Source organism: Callithrix jacchus, chromosome 7 (assembly GCF_049354715.1).
Source record: "Callithrix jacchus isolate 240 chromosome 7, calJac240_pri, whole genome shotgun sequence".
NCBI classification, from domain to species: Eukaryota; Metazoa; Chordata; class Mammalia; order Primates; family Cebidae; genus Callithrix; species Callithrix jacchus.
This window is the reverse complement of record NC_133508.1, coordinates 17786245-17811522: the sequence shown is the minus strand read 5'-3', so window position 1 is coordinate 17811522 and position 25278 is coordinate 17786245. Positions and strand designations below refer to the sequence as shown.

The following is a 25278-nucleotide window of genomic DNA, read 5'->3' as shown; positions in this document are numbered from 1 at the left end:
GTGCTGGGATGACAGACATGAGCCATCGCACCTGGCCTAGAATGCCATTGTTTTAAAAAGTACACAGATTTGATATGCAAAGAAAAAGGATCAAGCATTATTGTACCAAATTATATGTAATCCATGTTTTCTTTGAAAGGATAAACTTAATAAATTGTAGCCATGGTATTTTTCTCATTGTTTTATAATTGCATATTATAACTTTATTATAACTTAATGGTTTTCTCCTAAATTAGGCATTGTATATTTTTTATTACCTTTCGGTGAGTTGAATTTATGAATTATCTTCCACTGGCTGTTGCCCACTTTGAACTGACTGAGCCTTGCTGTTTTAACAGGTTGTGGTGAGGAGCTTTCTGGGGCCACAGGCTCTTTCAGCAGCCCTGGGTACCCCAACAGGTATCCACCCAACAAGGAGTGTATCTGGTACATTAGGACGGCCCCTGGGAGTAGCATTCAGCTCACCATCCATGACTTCGACGTGGAGTATCATGCAAGATGCAACTTTGATGTCTTGGAGGTAGGAAGTGAGATGGTTTTTTCAGCACATTCCAAAATTTGGGGTAGAACAGGAAATCACTTTGCCAAGAATCCAAATTCCTTCCAGTAGTCAGCAGAGTTCTATTTTGATGAGCATCAGCCCTTTGGTGATAATTTGGTAGACATGGGATTAATATGTAGTCCAGGTTTCTCTGAAGCAATACCTGAGGGCGTTGGCTACAGCTGAGTTAGGAGGTGATGCCAGGAAGCAGGAGCCCAGGACAGAATGAGTGAAGGAAAGGAGGAGAGGGAGCCAGCAGAGGGAGCCCCTGGGGGCAACTTGGGCTCTGTCTGCTGGGACTCTGAAGGGCAGCAGCAGAGGCACTGATCCCCAATTCTGGTTCCCACTGGTAAGGATTGCGCTTGGGATGGCCAACACCTCACACTTGCAGCCTGAGAAAGCTCCCTCAGAAAGTGCATTCTTGTGGCAGAGCATGGAGAATGGGCACTGACAAGCATAGGGACGGCCTGCCAGAAGTTGCTGCTCTTCAAGGGGCCAGGGCCATCTTACATATGTCCCAAATATATGTAATATATTACATAATTATATAGCGTATTGTATACTTACATTATAAATTATAATAATCACAATAAGTATAATAGATTATAATGTAAGTATATAATACACTACATAATTATGTAATATGCTACATGTTTGCATATATGTAATACATACATATATATATATGTATATACGTGTGTGTGTATCTAAAGTTAGAACTTTGGACTTTGACCTGTCCGCAAACTTTAATGTCTTCCAAATACACACAAAATCCTGTCACCTCGTCTCTAGGGACTGCTGTGGCACAGCATGACAGGGATTCTACATCCAGTAGAACCTAAATTCCATAAGGGTAGATGTTTGTTTGCTTTGTTTGACTGCTACATTCCCAGCTCCACAGAGTACCTAAAAAATAGTAAACAATCAATGTTTGTGGAATGAATGAAAGCATCAAAATCTCTGATTGACACAGCATTAATAATGTACATTTGGGGTATTTCACAAAGGAATTTTTACCTCCATGTTCTCATTTAGACATTAAACCGTTCCATGAGATAAGAGGGGAATTGTATTCCCATTACACGGCCAAGGGTCAAAAAGTTTAATGGTCTTTTCCATGACCACATGGAAGGGGAGCAGAAGAGCTGGTAACTGAAGCCAATCACTGCTCAACACTCCAGTAAACCCTGAGACCGCAGATGGATGCAGGGTGCAAGGGGTCGATACGAGTAGTGTGGACTTTACAGGAAACTTTAACAAAAACTTTAATTATAAAACAAATTTTTATCTTGAAAAGAAATGGAATTCTAAAGTCACCCCCTCAGCGAGAGTCGCTAGGAATTACTTTTAGTAGCTCTAAAAGACTTACCATTTCTATCTCCGATTTTATTTACTGTAGCTCTACAGTAGTTTACTAATAATAAACTACTATTGTCTGATGATAGAGCTACAGCAAATGAAATCAGGTAGAACTGGCAAGTCTTCTTGGAGGGACTGCTGCCAAGTCATGACTCCGTCTCAGAGGAGAAACAAGGTGCCTCCTGAAATTCACACTCACAGCTCGAAGAACTAGTGTCCACGTGCGTAATGTTCAGATGGCCTCGCTGGCCAGCAAGGATATTGCTTGGTTGCATAAAACCCCTTATCACTTACAAAGGGCTGGCGGCAGATCTTCCACAGCTCTGTGCAATGTTCCAAACCCTTTATTTTCATACTCCAAAGTGCATGTGGTTGTTGCCCACTTGGCAAAATGTAAATGGGCTCATTGTGTTTCGGGTTTTGTCACACGCATTACAGGAAAAAGTAGAGACAGGAGGTGTTTTCTGCAAGCAGGCCTGGGGCCTGAGGGATAAAATCAGGGACTCCAGGCAGGAGCAGCTTCCAAGGAGAGCCCTGTGCCTCACAGAAATGGCTGTGATAAGATGCACAGTCTTCTCGGGGCTTATTTTTGTTATGATAAGCTGGCATGGCACCGCTTATGGTAAGCAGTGGCGTCCCATGTTCCACCAAAAGCAGGATTTGGGGAACTAATTGGAGGCCCTTAAATATTTGGGGAAAGTTTTTTTTCTGAAACTTGAAATGAGCAACCCAACCCTCTGACATTTTATTCAAAAGCCTTGTTTTGCTTTTCTGCAAATGCTCAACTCATTTGGAAAATGCTGTAATAAATTTGGGATAATGGGAGTGGAATGGTTTTTTTCACACCTCCCTAGCTGCTAATAACATGTTATTGGTGGGTTTAAAGTCAGTTACCCATGGGGGGCATGTGATCTCAAAACTTTGCTGACTTTCTCAGCCTGCACCTGAGTGTAGACAGGTGGGGCCTTACTGTTAGTAAATATTGGGCTTATCTGGGTTTTACAAAATTTATTCAGGAGCCATTTTCCCCCTCAAAAATCAGTGTGCAGAAAGTGGCCCACTGCAAAAAACAGCAGCTGTTTGGTTACTCATAACCCCGGAATGCTGACTTGATTGCAACAATAAATGGAGCTAACAGAGCAGAAAGAAGCGTTCAAAACAGATTAAAACCATAGGCTTTGAAATGTTCTCCATCCTGAGCATTCCCTAAAACACATTTTTAAATCTCTGATCATCAGACCACTTCTTTTGCCCCCAGAGTTTAGTCATATGCTATAGTCGAATGAACCACGCCCTGAAATTTTTTCCAGCTTTTCTTTCTTTTGAAGAGTCATGTGCTAACTATCAGTTTTATTTGTGGAAGCCAGAAGGACCATTGTTTCAGTCATGAAAACACTCCGCCTGGTTTTACTTTAATCTCTTTAAAAGCTCTTTAGAGAGATTCTGAACTGGCATCAGGCAGAAAAGGAAATCCACTCCTTGGACCCATAAACGAAGACAATTGCTTGGTGTGGACAGTTAGCTCGGTCTGGCCTCTCTGCGACAGGCTTTTGTGAGCTCAGCCTTGCAAGAAGGGAAGCAAATAATGTCCAAAGTGGTAGTGTTTATTCTTCTACAGGCTTCTAGGTCCAGCCAACTCATACCTATTATGTTTGTGATCTCAAGGGGATGTATGAGCAGAGAAAACAAAGAATATTTTGCTGACGTGCGAGTTTTCTTTGTTAGAACTTAACATTTGGGCTCAGTGGTCTCTCCAAATATGTGTTATTGGTTGGGCTTGGGTGATTGGGAGCACATGCTGTCAGTTTCATGCTCTGAGGACTGTGCCCTAGCCAAGGGGGTAGGGAGATCTTGAAAATGGGAAAGAAAGCTAGCTCTAGGCACCAAGCAAGTTTGCTTCTGCCATTTGCATATGTGTACGTAGGGGCCACACGGGGCTCTTCTTAAAGTCCTGCTTTGGATGAAATTGGGGGGAGTGCACAAACATCAGTTCCTCCTAACAAAAATATGCCTGAAGCAGTTGGTCTGCTTCATTCCTTTGCAATTACTGTCCTTGTGCTCAGCCCTCTGTGAAACAGGAGTTTCATTCATTTTGGCCTTTCCCGAATGGCTGGGGGGAATTAACCAGACAAAGAAATCATTATACATTCAAATCACACACTCTTCCCCAAAGCAGGCTTCTTGTTCTCACTCCCTCTCCCCAGAGAACACTTGAGTGATTTTCCTATCAGTCAGCAGTGGGCCCTGAGGGTGGTCAAGGGCTGGGGCTGCTGAGGAATGGGGGCAGGAAAGGCACAGAAGGAGGGTGGGAAGGTGTTGCACCAAGATCCCCCTGAGAGCTGCCTTCCTGGCTCTGGCCCTGGGTGCCTGTACAGGAGGACTAAGTCTGCAGTTGTGAAGGTCTCAGATACCAGTGTCCCTGAAAACTGTCTCCAAAGATGGTCTTTCTTTTACAAATTGAAGTTTGAAAAGACCTGAAGATGAAGTATCAGCATCTTCTATTTGATTTTCATCCTCCCTCCACCACCCTTCCCAGTTCCACACATATATACAGGAGATAAGCAGGACCCAGAGGAGACTGAGAAACCCATCTTTGAGGCCTCCTAGAGGCCTGGCCCGGGCTCTCCTTGACTGCAAGATACCCTGTGCAAGCCGAAGAGTAATCCTTTCCAGAGGACTATGTCACTGGGGTATTGGATTCCAGTGAGACAAACAGTTTGGCAGATTTGGAGGAGCCTAGGTGGTCTGAAGTCATGTGTGATAGATCTAGAAGTGAAATGGGAAAGTTCCCTGATCACCCACCCGCAGGTCGTGTGACAGGGGTGTGGCTCATCTGTTCAGCTGTGGTGCCCTCAAATCCTTTATGGGAGGGGGAGCATGCAGACTGGCAGATGCAGGAACTCAGGCAAGATGCTCTCCATGGTAAGGTCTAGCAGTGGGTGCCTGTGACTCTCAAAGCCCCCATGGGCATGCTACAGTGTTCTTTTAGCTCTGCTTTCCACAGATAGCTTAAGTGTTAACTTGCTCAGTGCCTCTTGGTACCCAGGATCTTGTCCAGCATCCAGAAAGAATTAGGTCGCACATGGACCTGAAGGATGGCGAATGTGGGGATTTTATTGGGTAATAGAGGTAGCTGTCAGAGGGAGCTGGAAAGGGGATGGAATGGGAAGATGATCATTCCCCTGAAGTTTGGCTGTCCCATGGATGATCTCCTATCCGAGTGTCCCCAGCCAAGCTCCTCTCAATGTTCATTTGCTCCTTCTTCTCTCTCATTCTCCTCCTGTATTCTTCTGTTCATCTGCTCATGGAGCCTGGGGTTGGAGGTTTATATGGGTACAGGATATGGGGACATGGCAGGCCAAAAGGTGACATTTGTACGTGAAAACCAAAGTGCCTGTCCCCATTCAGGGTCATGGGTTTCCGGGCTTGTGGGAGGAGCCTTTGCCAGACAACTGCCCTCTTCTACCCGATATTTCCCTGTTTCCTGTCTGTATCAGAAGGAGCCATCTAGAGACTAAGGCAGAGTCTAGGGCAATCCCTCAGCAGAAAAGTGGGGTGTACTTGGTCAGGTTTCTGGGCATGGGTGTGCTGGAAACAGTCACAGGGAAGGTGCATAGCATCCCTTTCCTTAGGCTCCAAAACACACCCAGAGAGCTGGTATTTTCACTCCTGAAGAAGCATGCGCATTATAGTCTGTGTGGTTTTAGAAAACATTCAGTTTGCAGGGTAGCTGGAAATTCCTAAAAATATAACTGAGATATTGGTAGCCTTCAGTAAACTCAACTTTCATAACACAATGGCTTTATGCTAAGACTAATCATATGTGCCTGTAAGAGTTAGAAAATCAGACATTTCTTCTTTCCTTAAATGTCCCCCAAAATTCAGAAAATCAGACTTAATACCATATGATCTGCCATGTGTCTATTACAGAAAGCAGGAAATCCCATGAAGACGTGAAATAAACCAAAAAGAGGAGATAGGAAAGATTCTGGAATATCTATACTGTCCTCCTCTGCAATCCTGGCTGATGAAACAAGCAGGCGTTTCATGGGTTATTGAACTTGTGTGTTCCTAAGGCAGAGGGAGTGCCTCTGAAAACTCAGCTCAAGTTTATAGGGCATCAGTGCATCCACACCCAGGGAGGCTGAGATTTCAATCTCTAATTGTCATAGAACCCAAGGAGCCAGGGGTTAACATGAGGCAGGGGAAGGGCATGTAATTGCTTAAAATATCTTTTTAAGTCTTTTTTTCTACATTCCATGTTAGATCTATGGAGGTCCCGATTTCCACTCTCCCAGAATAGCCCAATTGTGTACCCAGCGATCACCTGAGAACCCCATGCTAGTCTCTAGCACTGGAAATGAGCTAGCAATTCGATTCAAGACCGACTTATCTATAAATGGGAGAGGCTTCAATGCTTCCTGGCAAGCAGTCCCTGGAGGTGAGTGAAAAAAGAAGGCATCCTAAAGTACTTAAGCTGAGCACTTATTAAATTTCATGAAATGTTTGGGAAAATGTATGAAGGCTACACCCTGATCAATAACTTAGTGACTTCCCAAAGGGAAGTCTACTAAGACCTGACATATACTCTTCCCTAAAAAACGTGATAGTTTAACCTCCTAAGGGTCACCATGTATGTGAAAACAAGAACGTAAGTGTGTAAGTCCATGGTGAGAGTGGAGCTAGGGTGATAGGCCAGACCTACTCTCCAGTGGGTTGTACCTCTCAACCAGCCTCCATATCTCATGTCATAGTATAGACCTTTGGATTCTTGGCAAATAGCAAACTTGCAAACATTAAATTGGTGACTTCCAAGGAAGTACTGTATGCTATATAGTGACTTTCTGCCCAAGATTTTAGGAAGTCTAAATCAATTGCCTGTTGTCTATTTTTAAAGTATAGTAACAAATTATGGCACGAAATATTTTGACAGATGTTAGCATATACAACTACACATTTGCAGAATGCTTACTGTGTACCAGCCACTTTTCTAACTATTTTATGAGGATTATTTCCTTTAGTCCTTACAACTACCCTATGAAGGGAGTCCACTCATTTCCTTATCAATGAGGACACTGAAGCTTAGAAAGGTTAGTGACTTGCCCAAAGTTCCACAGCTAGAAAATGTTGATCGTGCGTGGTTGCTCACGCCTGTAATCCCAGCACTTTGGGAGGCAGTGGTGGATGGATCACAAGGTCAGAAGATCGAGACCATCCTGGCCAACATGGTGAAATCCCATCTCTACTAAAATAAAAAAACTAGCTGGGTGTGGTGGTGGTGCATGCCTGTAGTCCCAGCTACTCAGGAAGCTGAGGCAGAAGAATTGCTTGAACCCAGGAGGAGGTTGCCATGAGCTGAGATCATGCCACTGCACTCCAGCATGGTGACAGAGCAAGATTCTGTCTCAAAAAAAAAAAAAAAGAAAGAAAGAAAGAAAGAAAGAAAGAAAGAAAGAAAGAAAAGAAAATGTCAAAGCACATATGTGATCCCAGGTTACCTTATGGCCCCACTTCTTCAGCTCTCAACTCTACCATAACATAGTAGCTATTTAAGAGCTCTCCCCTAAAGTTAACTTAAATACACACTCTCTCTCTCTCTCTCTCTCACACACACACACACACACACACATGCACACACACACACACCCGTACACACACACGCACAGTGTTTAGATTATCCTAAATGATTCTCCATTATTAGAAAACAGTGACAAGCTTGGTGCAGTGGCTCACGCCTGTAATCCCAGCACTTTGAGAGGCTGAGGCAGGCGGATCATGAGGTCAGGGGTTCAAGACCAGCCTGACCAACATGGTGAATCCCGGACTCTACTTAAAAAAATACAAAAATTAGCCAGGTGTGGTGGTGCACACCTGTAATCCCAACTACTTGGGAGGCTGAGACAGGAGAATTGCTTGAACCCGGGAGGTGGAGGTTGCAGTGAGCCAAGAGTGCACCATTGCACTCCAGTCTGGGTGACAGAGCAAGACTCTGTCTCAAAAAAAGAAAAGAAAACAGTGCCAAATTTTTCTACTATTGGTTTATATTATCATAAATTCAAGAAATGATTGGTCATAGAGAAGACATTGTATAAACAGATATTTGATAACAGCATAGGAATTTTTAAAACCCTAAGTAACTGTACTATATCCAGAATACTAAATTTTTAAAGAGTAAATATTAAATTATTTTTAAATGCACGCACTACTAGATTATCACAATTCTTGGAAGGAAAAGTGTTATTCTTCCAGTATGCTATATTTTTAGAGGACAATGAAAAAGCAGTGTTCCATGGTTTTGTGAAAACGTGATTCATTTGCATTTCCTTTTAATTATTTTTAAAAATAACTTTTGGCATCTGTTATTTTCAGTGTTTGAAGTATTTTCTTAGAATCATCCATGTCATCCCTTCTTATTCCGTTGAGATAAATGACTTAATGTGGATATCAAGTTCCAAATAGACTAAAACTAATAGTCCAGCAAAGTAATACATTGATCCGTATTGCCAGGTAATGGGTTATTTTAATGCATCCATATTCCTTTCATGAAATAATTGTGTTTCCCACTTCCAGGTTGTGGTGGGATTTTTCAGGCTCCCAGTGGAGAGATTCATTCTCCAAATTACCCCAGGCCTTATAGGAGCAACACAGACTGTTCTTGGGTCATTCGGGTTGACAGAAATCACCGTGTTCTCTTGAACTTCACTGACTTTGACCTTGAACCACAGGACTCTTGTATTATGGTAAGTGATGTAAATTTCAAGCATTGTCTCCAGTGAAACTTGGGTCAAAACACTGCCATGTAAGTATGTTTAGTGAATGGATTACTTATGGGTGTTTTCAATGTCAAATCATAGGAAATCCAACTATTAGCAACTTAAAATATAAGGACATTGCTTTTTATCTAAAAACAAATCAGGAAGTAGGTAACCTCAAGTTTCATTTAGCAAGTCAGCTTCTGCTCTACCGTTATTATTATTAGTGTCTTGGCTTTTCATCATATTGTTACTTCATCGTAAAAAAATGACTGCAGTGGTTTTTATCTGAATGTCCTACTTGAGTCTGCCTCTGAGAAAAGGAAGAAGAAATAGTGTTATCTCTTTCTGTTTTGTGTGTGTTTCTTTTAATAAGGAAAGCAGAATTTCCACAAAAGCCCCCGATATATCATTAGCCAGAACTGACGTCAAAAGAGATCCAGAAAGTATCATAGAATAGGTTTATCATAAATGTTTTAGATTAATTGTTATTAAGCCTCTGGGATTTTCACAGGATTCTGCTTTTCTGGAGACCAGGGTACCTTGATTTGCTAGTTGAACAAATCCATGTTCTAATAGAATAAGTTGGGAGATGAAGTGGAGGAGAAGGAACATGGCTGTGACTTAGTCAGATGACAAAAAAGTTCTGCTACTGAGACAGGAGAGATTCCTTGACTCCTTCACTGGACTTGCAAAGGGGGTGGCTTATTTACTGCCAAGCTGAATTCCTTACAGAAGGGAACACACAAGCAGATGAATGCAAGAACTGAGTAAACCAACACTGGAACTGGCTAGTCACTCCTCTCTGGAGGAAGCAGACTCTCTGCAGGCCCCATGGCAGCATCCAAGCATGTGACAGTGCTCTAAGCTCTGCTGTCAGGGAGAGGGTGTCTGCGACCCCTGAGCCCCAGAAGGCATTTATTATAATCAGTGCTCTTTTAGCATTTGCTCTCTCTGGATGGCTAAGTATTAACCAGCTCAGTGGAGGGTCAGGGTGACAGCCTTTTACACCCTGCCCTCTTGGTACCCGAGTTCTTGTCTAGTGTCCAGAAAGAATCAGGTCACATGAACAAATTGAAGGGTGTTGTTGTGGAGAACGTTACTGAGAGGTAGGAGTGGGTCTCAGCAGGAAGGGGAGCTTGAAAGGGGATAGAGCGGGAAGATAATCTTCCCCCGGAATCTAGCCTCCTCTCTGACCATAGTCTCCGACGTCCAGCTCCTCCTTCTCCTCCTGACATTCAGACACTTCTCTCTTGTGTGTGTGCGTGTCTGCTGAGTCTGGGGCTTGTGGTTCTTATGGGCACAGAATGGGGGCAGGGCAGGCTAAAAGGCAACATTTGGGTGGGAAAACAGGAATGGCTCTCACTTTGGGCAACAGGTCCAGGCTTGAGGCTGGAGCACTCACCAGGGTCCCCACCCCCCCACTTCAACCAAGCATTTTCCTGCCTCCTGTCCCATCATTGCTACCAACACTTTTAATGCATTCCTGCCTGAAACTAATGCTTTACACTTAATGTAAGAGTGAATGAAGTTTTCTTTATTCTTTCTGTTTTTAAATTTTTTGGCTCTCTGATTTTCTTTATTATTATTATTATCATTATACTTTAAGTTCTGGGATACAGGTGCAGAATGTGCAGGTTTGTTACATAGGTATACACGTGCCATGGTGGTTTGCTGTACCCATCAACCTGTCATCTACATTAGGTATTTCTCCTAATACTCTCCCTTCCCTGGCCCACCACCCTTCAACAGGCCCCAGTGTGTGATATTCTCCTTCTTGTGTCCATGTGTTCTCCTTGTTCAGCTCCCAGTTATGAGTGAGAAAATGAGATGTTTGGTTTTCTGTTCCTGTGTTAGTTTGCTGAGAATGATGGTTTCCAGCTTCATCCATGTTCCTGCAAAAGATGTGAACTCATTCTTTATTATGGCTGCATAGTATTCCATGGTGTATGTGTGCCACATTTTCTTTATCCAGGCTATCATTTATGGACATTTGGGTTGGTTCGAAGTCTTTGCTATTGTTAATAGTGCCACAATAAACATACATGTGTACGTGTCTTTATAGTAGAATGATTTATAATCCTTTGGGTATATACCCAGTAATGGGATTGCTGGGTCAAATGATATTTCTGGTTCTAGATCCTTGAGGAATCGCCACATTGTCTTCCAGAAGGGTCGAACTAATTTACACTCCCACCAACAGTACAAAAACATTCCTATTTCCCCACATTCTTTCCAGCATCTGTTGTTTCCTGACTTTTTAATGATTGCCATTCTAACTGGCATGAGATGGTATTTCACTGTGGTTTTGATTTGCGTTTCTCTAATACCCAGTGATAATGAGCTTTTCTTCATGTTTGTTGGCCACATAAATGTCTTCTTTTGAGAAGTGTCCGTTCATATCCTTTGCCTGCTTTTTTGACTGTGTTGTTATTTTTTTCTTGTAAATTTGCTTAAGTTCTCTGTATATTCTGGATATTAGCCTTTTGTCAGATGTATAGATTGCAAAAATTTTCTCCCATTCTGTAAGTTGCGTGTTCACTCTGATGATAGTGGTTTTTTTTTTTTTTTTTTTTTTTTTTTTTTTTTTTTGCTGTGCAGAAGCTCTTTAGTTTAATTAGATCCTATTTGTCCATTTTGGCTTTCGTTGCCATTCCTTTTGGTGTTTAAGTCATGAAGTCTTTGCCCATGCCTATATGCTGAATGGTATTGCCTAGGTTTTCTTCTCAGGTTTTTATAGTTTTAGGTCTTATGTTTAAGTCTTTAATTCATCTTGAGTTAATTTTTATATAAGGTGTAAGGAAGGAGTCCAGTTTCAGTTTTCTTTCTACAACTAGCCAGTTTTCTGAAAACCATTTATTAAATAGGGAATTCTTTCCCTGTTGCTGGTTTTTGTCAGATTTGTCAAAGATCAGATGGTTGTAGATATGTGGCATTATTTCTGAGGCCTCTGTTCTGTTCCATTGGTCTATTCTGGTACCAGTACATGCTGTTTTGGTTACTGTAGCCTTGTAGTATAGTTTGAAGTTAGGTAGCATGATGTCTCCAGCTTTGTTCTTTTTGCTTAGGATTGCCTTGGCTATACGGGCTCTTTTTTGGTTCCATATGAAATTTAAAGTAGTTTTTTTGTAATTCTGTGAAGAAAGTCAGTGGTAGCTTGATGAGGATAGCATTGAATCTATAAATTATTTTGGGCATTATGGCCATTTTCATGATATCGATTCTTCCTATCCATGTGCATGGAATGTTTTTTCATTTGTGTGTCCTCTCTTATTTCCTTGAGCAGTGGTTTGTAGTTCGCCTTCAAGAGATCCTTCACATCCCTTGTAAGCTGTATTCCTAGCTGTTTTATTCTCTTTGTAGCAATTGTGAATGGGAGTTTAATCATGATTTGTTTGTCTATTATTGGTGTATAGGAATGCTTATGATTTTTGTGCATTGATTTTTGTATCCTGAGACTTTGCTGAAGTTACTTATCAGCTTAAGAAGATTTTGGGCTGGGATGATGGAGTTTTCTAAATATACAATCATGTCATCTGCAAACATTTGACTTGCTCACTTCCTATTTGAATAACCTTTATTTCTTTCTCTTGCCTGATTCCCCATTGCCAGAACTTCCAATACTATGCTGATAGGAGTGGCTAGAAAGGGCATCCTTATCTTGTGCTGGGCTACCTGATTTTCTAACAAAACATTTTTAATCTTTCATTTGTATTTATTGGCATTTCGTTCAAATACAAACCAGATTCTCTTGGTTACTGGATCTTTCTATTTTAGCTTCCTGATAGTTTCCCACACAAATTCCAACTGGCTAGCTTCTTCCAAATTTACCTCAAGAAAACTCAAAGGTTGTTTTACATTTTTCCAAGTAACCCATTCTAATGGTATGATATTAATGTTATTTTATAAGATTAGTTTACTAATGAAAGTTCAATTTATTTATTACTATATATTAACCATCCAAGTGAGTCTTCAGAGTCTAAGTTGGCAAAGCATCATGCAGACTGAAAGTGCAGAACATTTACCCACTCTCCTGACAAAGACCATTTAGAGATTTTGGATAACATTTACAAACATCTTTCTAAATATAGCAAATGGTTCATGAGGTAGTGTAAAATGTCAGAGTGAATATCTGAGAGAGGTTTGCGTCCAGTCTTTGGGACCATTTTTGCCTACAGGGCATTTACTGATCCACAAGGATTTAGCAGCTTTTATGAGAGCCTCTCAGGACAAAGAGGACCAAAGTTTGAGTCCAGGCTTTGTTAGGGTGGCAGTCTTGGCAAACCATTCGAATCTTAGGTAAAAATGAAAGGAAAACAGCCTTCACTGAGATTGCATCCAATGTTCAAGTTACCCGAGTGAACCCCCAAAATCTGAAGCCATGTAATAATGAGAGTGAATCCTGTATTTCTCCTGCATCTGGGCACTGGACATCCAGCAAAAGCAACTTAAAGTCTTCTACAAAGAGAAACAATAGCATTCTAGATATCATTTCTATCTATAATTTTTCATGTGTAATAGCCAATGAAATGGGAGAGTTCTCTAACCCCCCTCACAGAACATGCGACAGGGGCATGTCTCATCTGTTCAGGTGCAGCATGGTCAAACTCCTTATGGGTTGGGGAGCATGCAGAGGCAGGTGCAGGAGTCAGGGCGAGCACTCTTGGGCTCCAGGCCCCAAGGTAGCATCTAGGGGTGGGTGCCTGCAACCCCTGAAGCCGTAGTGGGCATGCTACAGTGCTCTTTTAGCTCCACCGTCCTCAGATGACTTAAATGTTAAACAGCTCAGTGTCTTCTTGGTACCTGGGTTCTTGTTTGGTGTCCAGGAAGAATCAGGTCACACATGGACTTGAAGGATGGTGAATGCAGGGATTTTATTGGGTGATGGAAATGGCTCCCAGTGGAATGGATGAATGGGGAGCTGGAAAGGGGGTGGAATGGGAAGATGATCCTCCCCGTAGAGTTCTGCTGTCCCGTGGCCAATTTCCTCTCTGGCTGTCCCTGCCTGAACTCCTCTCAATGTTCAGATGCTCATTCTCTTCTCTCTTTCTCTGCTGTGCTGCTCTTCTGCTCCTCTACTCTTCTGTTCATCTGCTCATCTGTTTGTTTGCTCATGAAGCCTGGGTTTTGGAGTTTATATGAGTACAGGATAGGGAGTGTGACAGGCCAAAAGGCAACATTTGAGCATGGAAACAGGAATGCCTGTTCCCATTTAGGGCCATGGATTTCCAGGCTTGAGAGTGGCCTTTGCTGGAGAACTGCCCTCTTCTACCTAGTATTTCCCCGATACACTATCAAAGATAGTCATGCACATGAGGGGACAATATAACAAAAATGAGAGACGACATGGGTAAGAGGTAATAGAAATGAATCCACTAACATGCCAGATACTAAAGTACCTGGCACACTTGCTAAACAACTGTGATTACTCAACTCATGAAAAGTCAAACTGAAAACTTTCAGCAAGGGACTGCATACTATAGAAAGTGACATTGCGATGTGAAAAAGAACCAGCTACAAATTTGAGAACTGATAAATACCATAGCTAAAATTACGATGTCAGCAGATGGTTTTTTTTGAGAGATTAGGCAGAGATAAAGAGAAAAGTAGTGACTAGAGAGAAATAATTAACTGGAAGATAAGTTAAGAATCTAGTCAGAAAACATATGGATTAAAAAAGATAAAGAACATATAAGAGAGGTTAAGACATATAGAGCACACTTAGAAAAGGTATAGCTTACACTTACTTGGAGTCTCACAAGAAAAAGAGAGATATATGGAACAGAAGCAAAATTTGAAGAGCTAATGACTAAAACTTTTCCAAAACTGGTGGAAGTCATCATTATAAAAAAAAATAATTAGAGTCTCAAGGAACCCAAACAACAAAGCAGGATAAATAGAATGACACATTTTCTAAAAAAAACAAAATAACAAAGATAAAGAAAAAATGTTAAAGTCAGCTAGAGGAGTGGGTAGGTGGGAAACAGATTGCTTCTTAGAAAATAGAGACTAAATGCTGACTTTTCAACCAGCATTGGAAGCAAAGCAAATTTTAAAAAAAGACAATAGAATGCTATCTATTTAGTTTAAAAAAAAACAGGTAACTACCAGCCAGGAACTCTATGTTCTTCTAAAATTCCTTTAAGAATAAAGGTGAGGCTGTGTGTGTTAGATCACACCTGTAATCTCAGCACTTTGGGAGGGTGAGGCAAGAGCATTACTTGAGCCCAGGAGTTTGAGACCAGCCTGGGCAATATAGTGAGACCCTGTTTCTAGAAAACAATTAAAAAATTAGCCAAGCATGGTGGCACACACCTGTAGTCCCAGCTACTTGGGAGACTACGTGAAAGGATCATTTGAGCCTGGGAGGCAGAAATTGCAGTGAGCAGAGATAGTGCCACTGCACTTCTGCCTATAACAAGTCCTGACTGTTAAAAGTAAAAAAAAAAGGAATAAAGGTGAAATAAATATTAAAACAAAATAAGGGTCTTTAAGAGATGTTTGAATGGGCCAGAGACAAAACTACTCATAGTTCTGACCGTGGTGGGTATGGCTCTCCCGCTTGCTTCTGTCCTCGTCTTCAGGGTGCCAGGTACAACTTCTTTTCTTTGATACAGTGCATAATCTGTGGAATTTAACATACAAAGTGTGTGACCAAACTAGAGCCTAGATCAAAGGTATGCCAGCACGCCTGGGTTTTTCCCTCTTGTGGTCCTGAGGCGGATGTTCCACCTCCTTGGGACATAAACACACAGACAAGGTTTTCTATGAACACTGCCATATTTCAGCATGCAGCTGGGCTTGGCTTAATACAGTGCAGCAGGAGGAAACAGACAGCAGGAAGTGAAACCTTAACTGTGATCTGGTCTTAGGCATGGAGATGGGAAATAAACTCAAAAACAAGTGCTGGGAGGAGTTTGGGCTGGTAGGTAAGCAAAATAATAAAATGTACTAGTCCAAACAAGTTGTCAGAATTAGATAATACTGTGTGAAGTATAGTTGGCTCTCGAACAATGCTGGGATTAGGGTCATTGGACCCCCACTCCCCTGACATGCAGTAAAAAATCCACATACAACTTTCAAGTCCCCCAAGACATAACTACTAATACCTATGGTGGACAGAAGGCTTACCATTAACATAAACAGCCAACTAACAGACGTTTTATATGTTTTATATATTACATACTGTATTCTTATAATAAAGTAAGCTAGAGAAAATAGAACATTAAGAAAATCATAAAGAAGGGAAAATATATTTACTATTTATTAAGTGGGAGTTGATCATCATAAAGGTCTTCATCCTCATCTTCACTTTGAGTGGGCTGAGGAGGAAGGCGGAGGGGACACTGGTCTTGCTCAAGGGTGGCAGAGATGGATGAAAATCTGTGTTTAAGTGGACCCAGGCAGTTCAAACCTGTGTTGTTCAAAGGTTAACTGTAGTTGGAAAATCCCAGCCAGTGGGCAGAAGAGACATTAGAAGCAGATACCTCTAGGCAGGTAGGCAAGATATTAAAATAAAAAGTGAGCCACACCATTAGTGTGAGTCAGCACAGTGCCTCAGCTAAGAAACCTGGCTCTGCAGTAGGGTGGATCTGAGCCTAAGCCTGGACTTTGTGATTTTCTAGCTGTGTTCCTCGGAAGAAGTTAATCTTTCAGCTTCAGTTTCCTTAATAGAAATGGGGATAATAATAGGACCTCTGTTAGATTTGTTGTTAGGTATTTGAGATAATATAGATGACCTGCTTGCTGTCACATAGAAAGTTCTCCACTTGTGCTAGCCATTATGATGCTGCTGCTGCTGCTGAGTGTTTTGGGGAAAGTTCATTCAGTCAGGACTGGAGGAAGAGACAGTGTAGAATACCAGGAGCAGAAATGCACTTAGAAGTCAGAGTCAGACGTGCATCCCCGTGTTAATCACAACACTGTCCACGATAGCAAAGATGTGGAATCAACCTAGATGCCCATCGATGGTGGATGGGATAAAGAAAGCTTCATACATATACACCAGGCAATATGCCACAGCCACAAAAATGAACAAGATCTTGTCCTTTGCAGTAACAGGAACCCATTATCCTAACCCATAATCCTGGGTTATCTAAGATAACCCAGCTTATCCTAAGCTGGAGGCCATTATCCTAAGTGAAGTAACACAGGAACAGAAAATTAAATACTGCATTTTCTCACTTAGACATGGGAGCTAAACATTGAGTACACGTGGACACAAAGAAGGGAAAAAGAGATACCAGGGCTCACTTGAGGGTGGCAGCTGGGAGGAGGAAGAAGATCAAAAAACTACCTATCACATGCTCTGCTTATTACCTGGGTGACAAAATAGTCTGTATACCAAACCCACATGACAGGCAATTTACCTGGATAGCAAACCTGTACATGGACCTTTGAACCTAAAATGAAAGTTTTTTTTTTTTTGAGACGGAGTTTCGCTCTTGTTACCCAGGCTGGAGTGCAATGGCGCAATCTCGGCTCACCGCAACCTCCGCCTCCTGGGTTCAGGCAATTCTCCTGCCTCAACCTCCCGAGTAGCTGGGATTACAGGCATGCACCACCGTGCCCAGCTAATTTTTTGTATTTTTAGTAGAGACGGGGTTTCACCATGTTGACCAGGATGGTCCCGATCTGCTGACCTCGTGATCCACCCGCCTCGGCCTCCCAAAGTGCTGGGATTACAGGCTTGAGCCACTGCGCCCGGCCAAATGAAAGTTTTTTAAAAAAGAAGTCAGGGTCAGGACTTGCCATCTGTAATTCTGGGCCTCAAGCTCTTAAGTAGAAGAGCCTGCTTTTGAATCCTTCTCATAGCATAGCCCCTAGGACTTAGCATACCTAAATGCTAGGTGTACTATAATCATTGTGAAAATGGCCGGCATGATTCATTCGGGCCTGGAAGCCAGGGAAGCTTTCACACTGGAGGCAACATTAAAGCGGCACAGTCTCACCAGTAGAAATGTGGAGTGAGGCCAGAAGGGGAGGCTGTGAGGGAAGGATGGTGAAATGGTGCACACGCATTTGGGAATAGGAAAGAAGAGGGTTGTGCTTGGAGTGTGAACAAATGCTGGGGAGCGTGTGGTGCCCAAGGGGCTGCAGAAGACATCTGAGTTCTTCTCTTCAGCTCCAGTGAAGAACTTGACATTGTCCTCTAGGTAGTGTGGAGTCAGTGACAATTTTCTGTAAAACAGGGGAATAACATACTCAGAGCTGTATTTTGCAATAATAACGGGCAGCAGTGTGTGAAGAATGGGCCGGCAGAGAAAGAGAAAGCTGGTAGCATGTCTGTTTGGGAAGCAGTGGAAAGAGCTTGGATCAGAGGCGATAAGTTCTCTTAGTAGGCAGTGGTCTTGGGAATGTAGCGCTGGGACACATAGAGAACTGCCATGGTGGCGGTCCCTAGAATCAGAGGCTAATTACATGGTGGTGGGTGGGACAGGTGATAGGGATGAGGGAGGGAAGGATATTTGCTTAAAGAATGAGTGAATGGCCAGGAGTGACGGCTCATACCTGTAATTCTAGCACGTTGGTAGGCTGAGACAGGAGGATTGTGTGAGCTCAGGAGTTTGACACCAGCCGGAACCACTTCTCTCCAAAAAAATTTAAAAGTTAGCCAGGCAAGGTGGCACATACCTGTATTCCCAATGACTCGGGAAGCTGAGGTGGGAGGATCACTTGAGCATGGGAGGTCAAGGCTGAAGTGAGCTGTGATCACATCACTGCTCTCCAGCCTAGGTGACAGCATGACCCTGTTTCCAAAAAAAAAAAGGGGGGTGGTGAATGATGGGGCAATTAACTGAGGAAAGGGAGTAGATGATAATGAATTTGTAAACCTTTGGGTTTAAATATTACCCAGTTTGACATATGAGTTCAGTGCTTGGGATGGGATGTGAGCTGGACATAAACAATTGAGGATAATTTCTGTACATTTGAGTGGTTATTAAACTTGTGGGAGCAGGTGTAATCACTTTTAGGAGTATTTTGTAAGGAGAAAGGGGAAACACTGCCATATAGGGGCGGATGAAGGATCAGAGGAGAGGAGGCTGAGGAGGTGCGCTGAGTGCTCGGCAGAGAACTGGCAGAGAGTGGTTCCATTCAAACCACGAGGGAAGCTGAACTTCAGGAGTGGATCATCTAAGGTATCAAATCCCATGGAGGATATTGACGAGGGTGAGGACTGCAACAAAGGCCCTGGATTCTGGACTTTAATAACCTGCAAGGAGCAGGATTGGGGTGGGTGTTGGTGGAAGACTCAAAGTCACAGTGGTTAGGAGGTGCAGGAGCATCTGAGCTTTTCCCCAGAGTGATGGAAATGAGTGGCATAAGGAGAAAATGGGCAGTAACCGAGAGTTAACAAAAATCAGTGGAGAGTTGGTTTTTTCAAAAATAGTAGAGAAGATTAAGTTGTGTCAAAAGGGCAGAGTGAAAGAGCAGCTGAACGTAAGAGGCAGGCAAACAACAGCGGAAGTCATGTTTTCAGGGCAGAGGCTGAAAGTGCCATGTGGGTTCTATTGATTTCATATTTTTTAGAACAAGAAATGGAAACCCATGACTTAGCACAAGATACTTCTGATTTATAAATGTATTATATTAAAAAGAGCATAAATTATATGCAAACTAAGTTATTATTTCTTGTATGATTTATAAATGAACTTTACAAAAAGAAGTTTTAAAAGGAAAACAAGATGGAACACTAAAAAACTTTAAATATAGATTTTGTTTTTAAATCTTACATGCTCCTCATATTAAGTTTGTAGAATACAGAAAAGAAATAACAGGAAGTTAATGACATCCTTAGTATTACAATATAGATACAAACCATTGAAATCTTGGTTTATTTCCCTCACAAGGGAAAGGTAAGTTGGAGTGGAGATCTGCTGTGTATTTGCCAAGCGGACCCACTTGAGGGAACAGGAGGTCTGTAGAGGTTTGGACCCAGACCAGGCAGTGCCCTGGCAAGGCTGGAAGCTTGGCTCCCAGTTATAGTTAGTTGTCCAGGGATTCATAAAGGTCGGCATTGAAGCACCAGCCCTCTACCTTTACAGCCAGACGGACACTGGACGTGAAACATACCCCAAAGTCCAATACCTTACATAATATCTCTGCAGTCTCATTTCATACAAAGCCAATCATTCATTTTGGAGACATACAAGTTAATGTCCTAGTCCTGTTGCTTAGACAAGAGTTCTTAGCAAAGAGAAAAATATCCAGTGGCCAGTGATGCTGTCAGATAATGTTTGGGTTCAGGAGATTTTTAATAGAGCTCAAGTGTACTCTTTAATACCAAAGAAAATTATGCTTGGATGGGACCGGCCATCCTGTTTTTTCAAAACTTGTGTAACAATTTGGGTTTTTGGCATAAGAAATAGTAATTTAGCTTATGTTAAATACTATTCAACATATGGTTAACAGTCAGAAACATGTAGATACATAGAATGTTAAGGTCGGAGAAGAAAGGTTAGAGCTCGTTTGGTGTCTGTTGTCTCCTAATTTTTTGCAAAAGGTATTAAGGTGGAGGTGGGGCAGTGCAAAAAATAAAAATGAATTTAAAAAATAAAAAAAGATACTGAGATCCAGAAATGTCAGGTCAAGACTAGGTAGAAAATAGCAGCAGGATTAGTACTAAAGCAAAAGCCCTGTCCTTCCTATGAGGTGAATAAGTATTTTGGTAAAATATAAAAATTGCAGTTATGTACAGGAAATGGAATGGCAAACTGGAAAAATAGAGGGAAAAAATAAACTTAGAGTCAGGCTGTAGCATTTTGACTCCCTTTTTTTTTTTTTTGAGAAGCAGCATCTTGTTCTGTCACCTAGGCTGCAGTCCAGTGGTGTGATCTTGGCTCACTGTAACCTCCGCCTCCCGGGTTCAAGCAATTCTGGCTCAGCCTCCTGAATAGCTGGGACTACAGGCATGTGTCACCACACCTGGCTAATTTTTTGTATTTTTAGTAGAGACAGGTTTACCATGTTAGCCATGATGGTCTTGATCTCCTGACCTTGTGATTCACCCACCTCGGCCTCCCAAAGTGCTGGGATTACAGGTGTGAGCCACCGCGCCCGGCCCACTTTGACTTCTGTATCTGGTGAAGCCAGCCTTCATTGATCAATATAAGGAAAAGTGTTAAGAATTCAGCTATGAAATGGAAAGCATCCCTGCTTTGAAGCCAGGAGGTCAGGGTTCCCTTCATTACTTCGCTGTTTGATACCAAATATGTACCAGACACTTCCAGGCACTTGTTTCCAGGCATGGCATCACCCCTTACTCTCTTCATGGCTTCGGGGTTCTTGGTTTGCTTATTTATAAAGTCAGGTGCCTGGGAAACACAAGCAGAGAGAAGAAAACTAAGGAAGAGGATTCAGTTAGGAGTTGCATATGTGGGTAAGAAGAGGAGGACAAGATGGCAGATAAAATGGCCACTAAGGGCCCAGTGATGTTGGTGATGGTTTCATTCTCAAAGAAGTCAGCCTCCTGCAACCACCAGGCCTTCCCATGATCTCTGGTCCACAGGACTATCTCCATACTCTTCTGGGAATACAATAGAAAGCTCTTCTTAGACTAGGGCTAGTCGCCATACGTTCCAAGTGGAGGCAAGCTAGTGTCGTGGAAATAAAGGCAAAACTCACCAAGTAGAAGAAACCAATGAACATTTAAAAATGGAACAGTAATACCCAGCCTCCATCCTCTTACACAGAACCCACAGCAGTAGTCTTTATATCCCTAAAGCACCAGTCTTTTTGGTGCATGCATTTTTAATGAATGCATAGCTGAATAAATGAATTTTTGTCATCTTTACTTCTGCAATGATCTCACAAATCTCAGAGGACAGCATCTGGAACGTGCTGTACTGAGTTCACTCCCTGGCTCTGTTACTGACATACAGTCTTACCGTTGTGAGCCACATGAGGACTTAGATAACATCACAGAAGTGCGTTTTCTAGAATTGCATGATGCTATAATGAGAAAAGAGAAAAACTGAATTTTGTGACTTCTGTCGAAATGGTGATGGCATCATGGGGAGCTAATCAGGAAGCTGGACTTGCAGGCAGGTTTCAACACATTTGGCAATATATTTGTACTTTCTGCTCAGTCACCTTCAAGTGTCTGGCATAAGTAACCTTGGGCTCTCCTGAATGACACATCATGAGTATTTCTTGCTAAGGCAGTTATGGGACTCATTGGCTGGGGATGGTCCTGTCTGGTTAGCACAAAGGTGCTTCATTACATTTCCTTTCACGAAGACTGAGTATTAAAGTGACCTCTGACTGACAGTTTAATTGCTTAATTAGAGCCTTTCTTCTAAGTCTTAGATTCATGTAGCTCTGCAAGCTCTTATTGATCTGGAAAGGCTGCTTGTAGCTCAGTGTGAGAGCAGAAGAGGGAAGTCTCTGCAGCAGCACAAGCTGGCCCCTGGAGATTTCCCGACCTCTGCTTCCAGCATCCTCTTTACTCAGCTCATTGGAATGTCTGCCTCGTGAGAATCAGCAAGGAGCAGGTCAAAGCAAGCTGACCATGGTCCAGATCCTGCCTCTCATTTGGACCAAACACACACAAGGTCTAACAGAGCCTAGCACCAAAAAGAAAAAGCAACATGATTAGTCACTTCTAAAGTTTTTTGTGCCTATCTAGGAGAAAGAAAAGTGTCTGATATGAACTGGGAAAAAAAAATCCCTGCACTCCCACCCAAACCTGCAGTGTCTGTTGTTGTTCCCAGTATTCGACAATAAAGTGCAGGGTGGAACAGGGCAGACACCTAACGCAGCATCCTCTTCTGTTTTATTTTTGTAAGACACCACCCATGATGTGTTTCCTTTTAAAACACTGATCGTTTCCAAAGCAGAGCAAACAGACACAGGAATAATAGAACTCGGTGCTTCAGAGATAATGGAAACAATTCTTCTTTAAATATTTATTGTTTTACAAATAAATCTGTGACAGAAGCCAGTCTCTATCTTATCCTTTCTCTCTCTCCCTATCTTTCTGTTTCTCTTTCTCTTTCCTTCTTCCTCTCTCTCCCTCTCTTCCTGTTTCCCTCTCTCTTTTCCTTTCTCTCTCTCCCTATCTTTCTGTTTCTCTTTCTCTTTCCTTCTTCCTCTCTTTCCCTCTCTTCCTCTTTCCCTCTCTCTTTTCCTTTCTCTCTCTCCCTTTCTGTTTCTCTTTCTCTTTCCTTCTTCCTCTCTCTCCCTCTCTTCCTCTTTCCCTCTCTCTCTCCCTCTGTCTCTCCTTCTTGCTCTCTCCCTCTTCCTCTTATCTTTACCTCTTTCTTTGTTCCTCTCTCTCCCTCTCTCTCCCCTATCTCTCCTCTCTTTCTCTCTCTCCTCCCTCTATCCTTCTCTCTCTCTTTCTTCTCTCCCTCCTTCACTCCCCACGACAGGAATTTTTGTTTCCATTTGACGCTTGAGGATGATCTTTTTCTCGAACATTAATCTTGTGACTTACATTTGTTAACCTGCTCAGCTACTTGACATCCCGGTGTGGGTGCCATATTAGCAACCAAATGCTGAGCCAGTGCTTTGCAACTGCAAGATGAGGGAAGAGTTGAGTTGAAGCCACAGCTCTCACTCTGTGGACAGGGGGTTGGTTTGGCTTGGTTTACATTTCAGCTCTGACTCTCCTTAAATGTTTGTTTGTGAAAGTAAAATGAGCAGATTAGATTTCTTCTCGTATCAGCATTTCCAGGAATCTTTGAGTCAGCGCTTGCAGCAACTGTAAATTTTTAGAGTTTATAGTCTCCTGTAAAATGTGAAGACTGAGTGGCAGACTGTAGAACAGAGAAATAGGGGTGAACACGTCCTGACATGAGATGTGTCGTTGTGAATTGAACTTAGTATTTAATTTCCAAAGAACATAACTGGAAAAAAAATCACTGACGGGGGAAACTGATGCTTCCTCCCTCCCCAGCCCCAAGAAAAGATGCTATAATGAGTCATATTTTCATTTCCTTCCGCACTCACATTTATGACTGAAACAGCTTGGATAATTTCCGGAGGGATCCCTTCCCTATCACTTAATGTTTCCTCTATTTTGGAGCAGTTCAGATTCCAAAGTGGGAATTCCATTAGCAGCTACATTGCCATATATAACATATAAAAATAACTCTCGATCCTCAAAATGGACTTTACACCTCCATGTGAATTCTCTCTTCTGTGCCTTATCCTTCACCACATTTTTGCACCCTGCTAAGCTTGAAGGCAATCCAGGACAGGAGAACTGCGTTGCCATCTGGAGTTTAAAATGTAGTAAAGCGGGCAGGGCACGGTGGCTCACACCTGTAATCCCAGCACTTTGAAAGGCTGAGGTTGGCAGACACTTTAGGCCAGGAGTTCAAGACCAGCCTGGCCAACATGGTAAGACCCTGTCTGTACTAAAAATACAAAACTTAGCTAGTTGTACTGGTGCATGCCTGCAATCCCAGCTACTCCAGAGGCCGAGGCAGGAAAATCGCTTGAGCCCGGGAGACAGAGGCTGCAGTGAGCCTAGATCATGCCACTGCACTCCATCCTGGGTGACACACAGCAAGATTTTGCCTCAAAAAATAAAATAAAATAAATGTAGTAAAGCATAAGGATCAGGTTGAAAGCCAAATTAGACCCGGTTCAAGGTGAGAAATAAGGCCACATTAGACCAGAGAATGGGGGTTGGACCAGGAAAGGACGAGGAGGAGATTTATATCTGAATCCAGGAATAGAATCAAGTGTATATGGCAGGGACAGAAGTTCTGGGTTTATTTATTGCCCCCAGACACTATGCTCTTTGTTACCCATTCTGCTTAGTGAGCCATGCTGGGAATCCCATGCACGTTCAGTGGAATGGAATGCAGGACAGATGCCAACCACCCGGAAGGCCACAGGAGCCCAATACAAGACTTTCTCAAATGCTACTGAGGATGCTTGATTGCAGGTCTAGATACAAAGGAGAGGAGACGCCCACCCTATTTCCAGAGCTGCTGTGGTCATCCTTCTTGGAGACCATGGACATCCCGCTTAGCTTCAGAGAATCATGGTCTCTCAATATTCTAACTGAATGAATACAACTTGATTTTACCTTTTCTCTAGGTTTAATCATAATTGGTCAGATATTAGGCAGAGAGGGTTTGTATATTGGCTCTGCACTACTCAGCGTGCGATTGGGCAAGTCATGTATGTTTTTGGAAGCTCAGTTTTCCCTGCTGCAAAGTGGAACTGTAAGAATTGAAATTAAAAGTATTTAAAGTACATATCAGTGTCTGGTACAGATAAGTATTAGCTGCTATTCCTAATTTTTCTATTACAATGACTCCTGCTTCTATGACTATTAATGCTATGTTAAAAATCTTAAGTAATCTTTTAAAAAAATATGCTCCCTGGGTAAGATGAAACTTAATGAACTAGAAGGTAAGAAGTGCAATAGAAAACATTCCCCACTTCCTACTCTCCAACAATCTCAGGGAGTATATTCCTGTTTTTAGAAATAAAAATGCAGGTATTACTGAGGAAGCTACAATTCATTTTTCCCCCTCACTCTTGAGGGGTGCAGATGATGACTGACATTTCAGTCAGGTGGTCACAAGCCATTTAATCACTCCAGGGTTTTGATTACAGCAGAGAGTGGCAGCCGCTGAAGCACTCTGCATCACGTCCATGTCAATC

General features: G+C 42.3%; 1 protein-coding gene across 1 annotated transcript in view; it reads left to right on the top strand.

The window, feature by feature from the left end:
- Positions 1–25278, top strand: part of CUBN (cubilin) — a 281789-nt gene that overhangs the window by 127226 nt on the left and 129285 nt on the right. The window contains exons 29-31 of the mRNA XM_035306864.3: positions 339–520; positions 6167–6341; positions 8471–8640. Of these exons, the coding sequence (XP_035162755.3) occupies positions 339–520; positions 6167–6341; positions 8471–8640 (527 nt within the window). The remainder of the gene's footprint in view (positions 1–338; positions 521–6166; positions 6342–8470; positions 8641–25278) is intronic.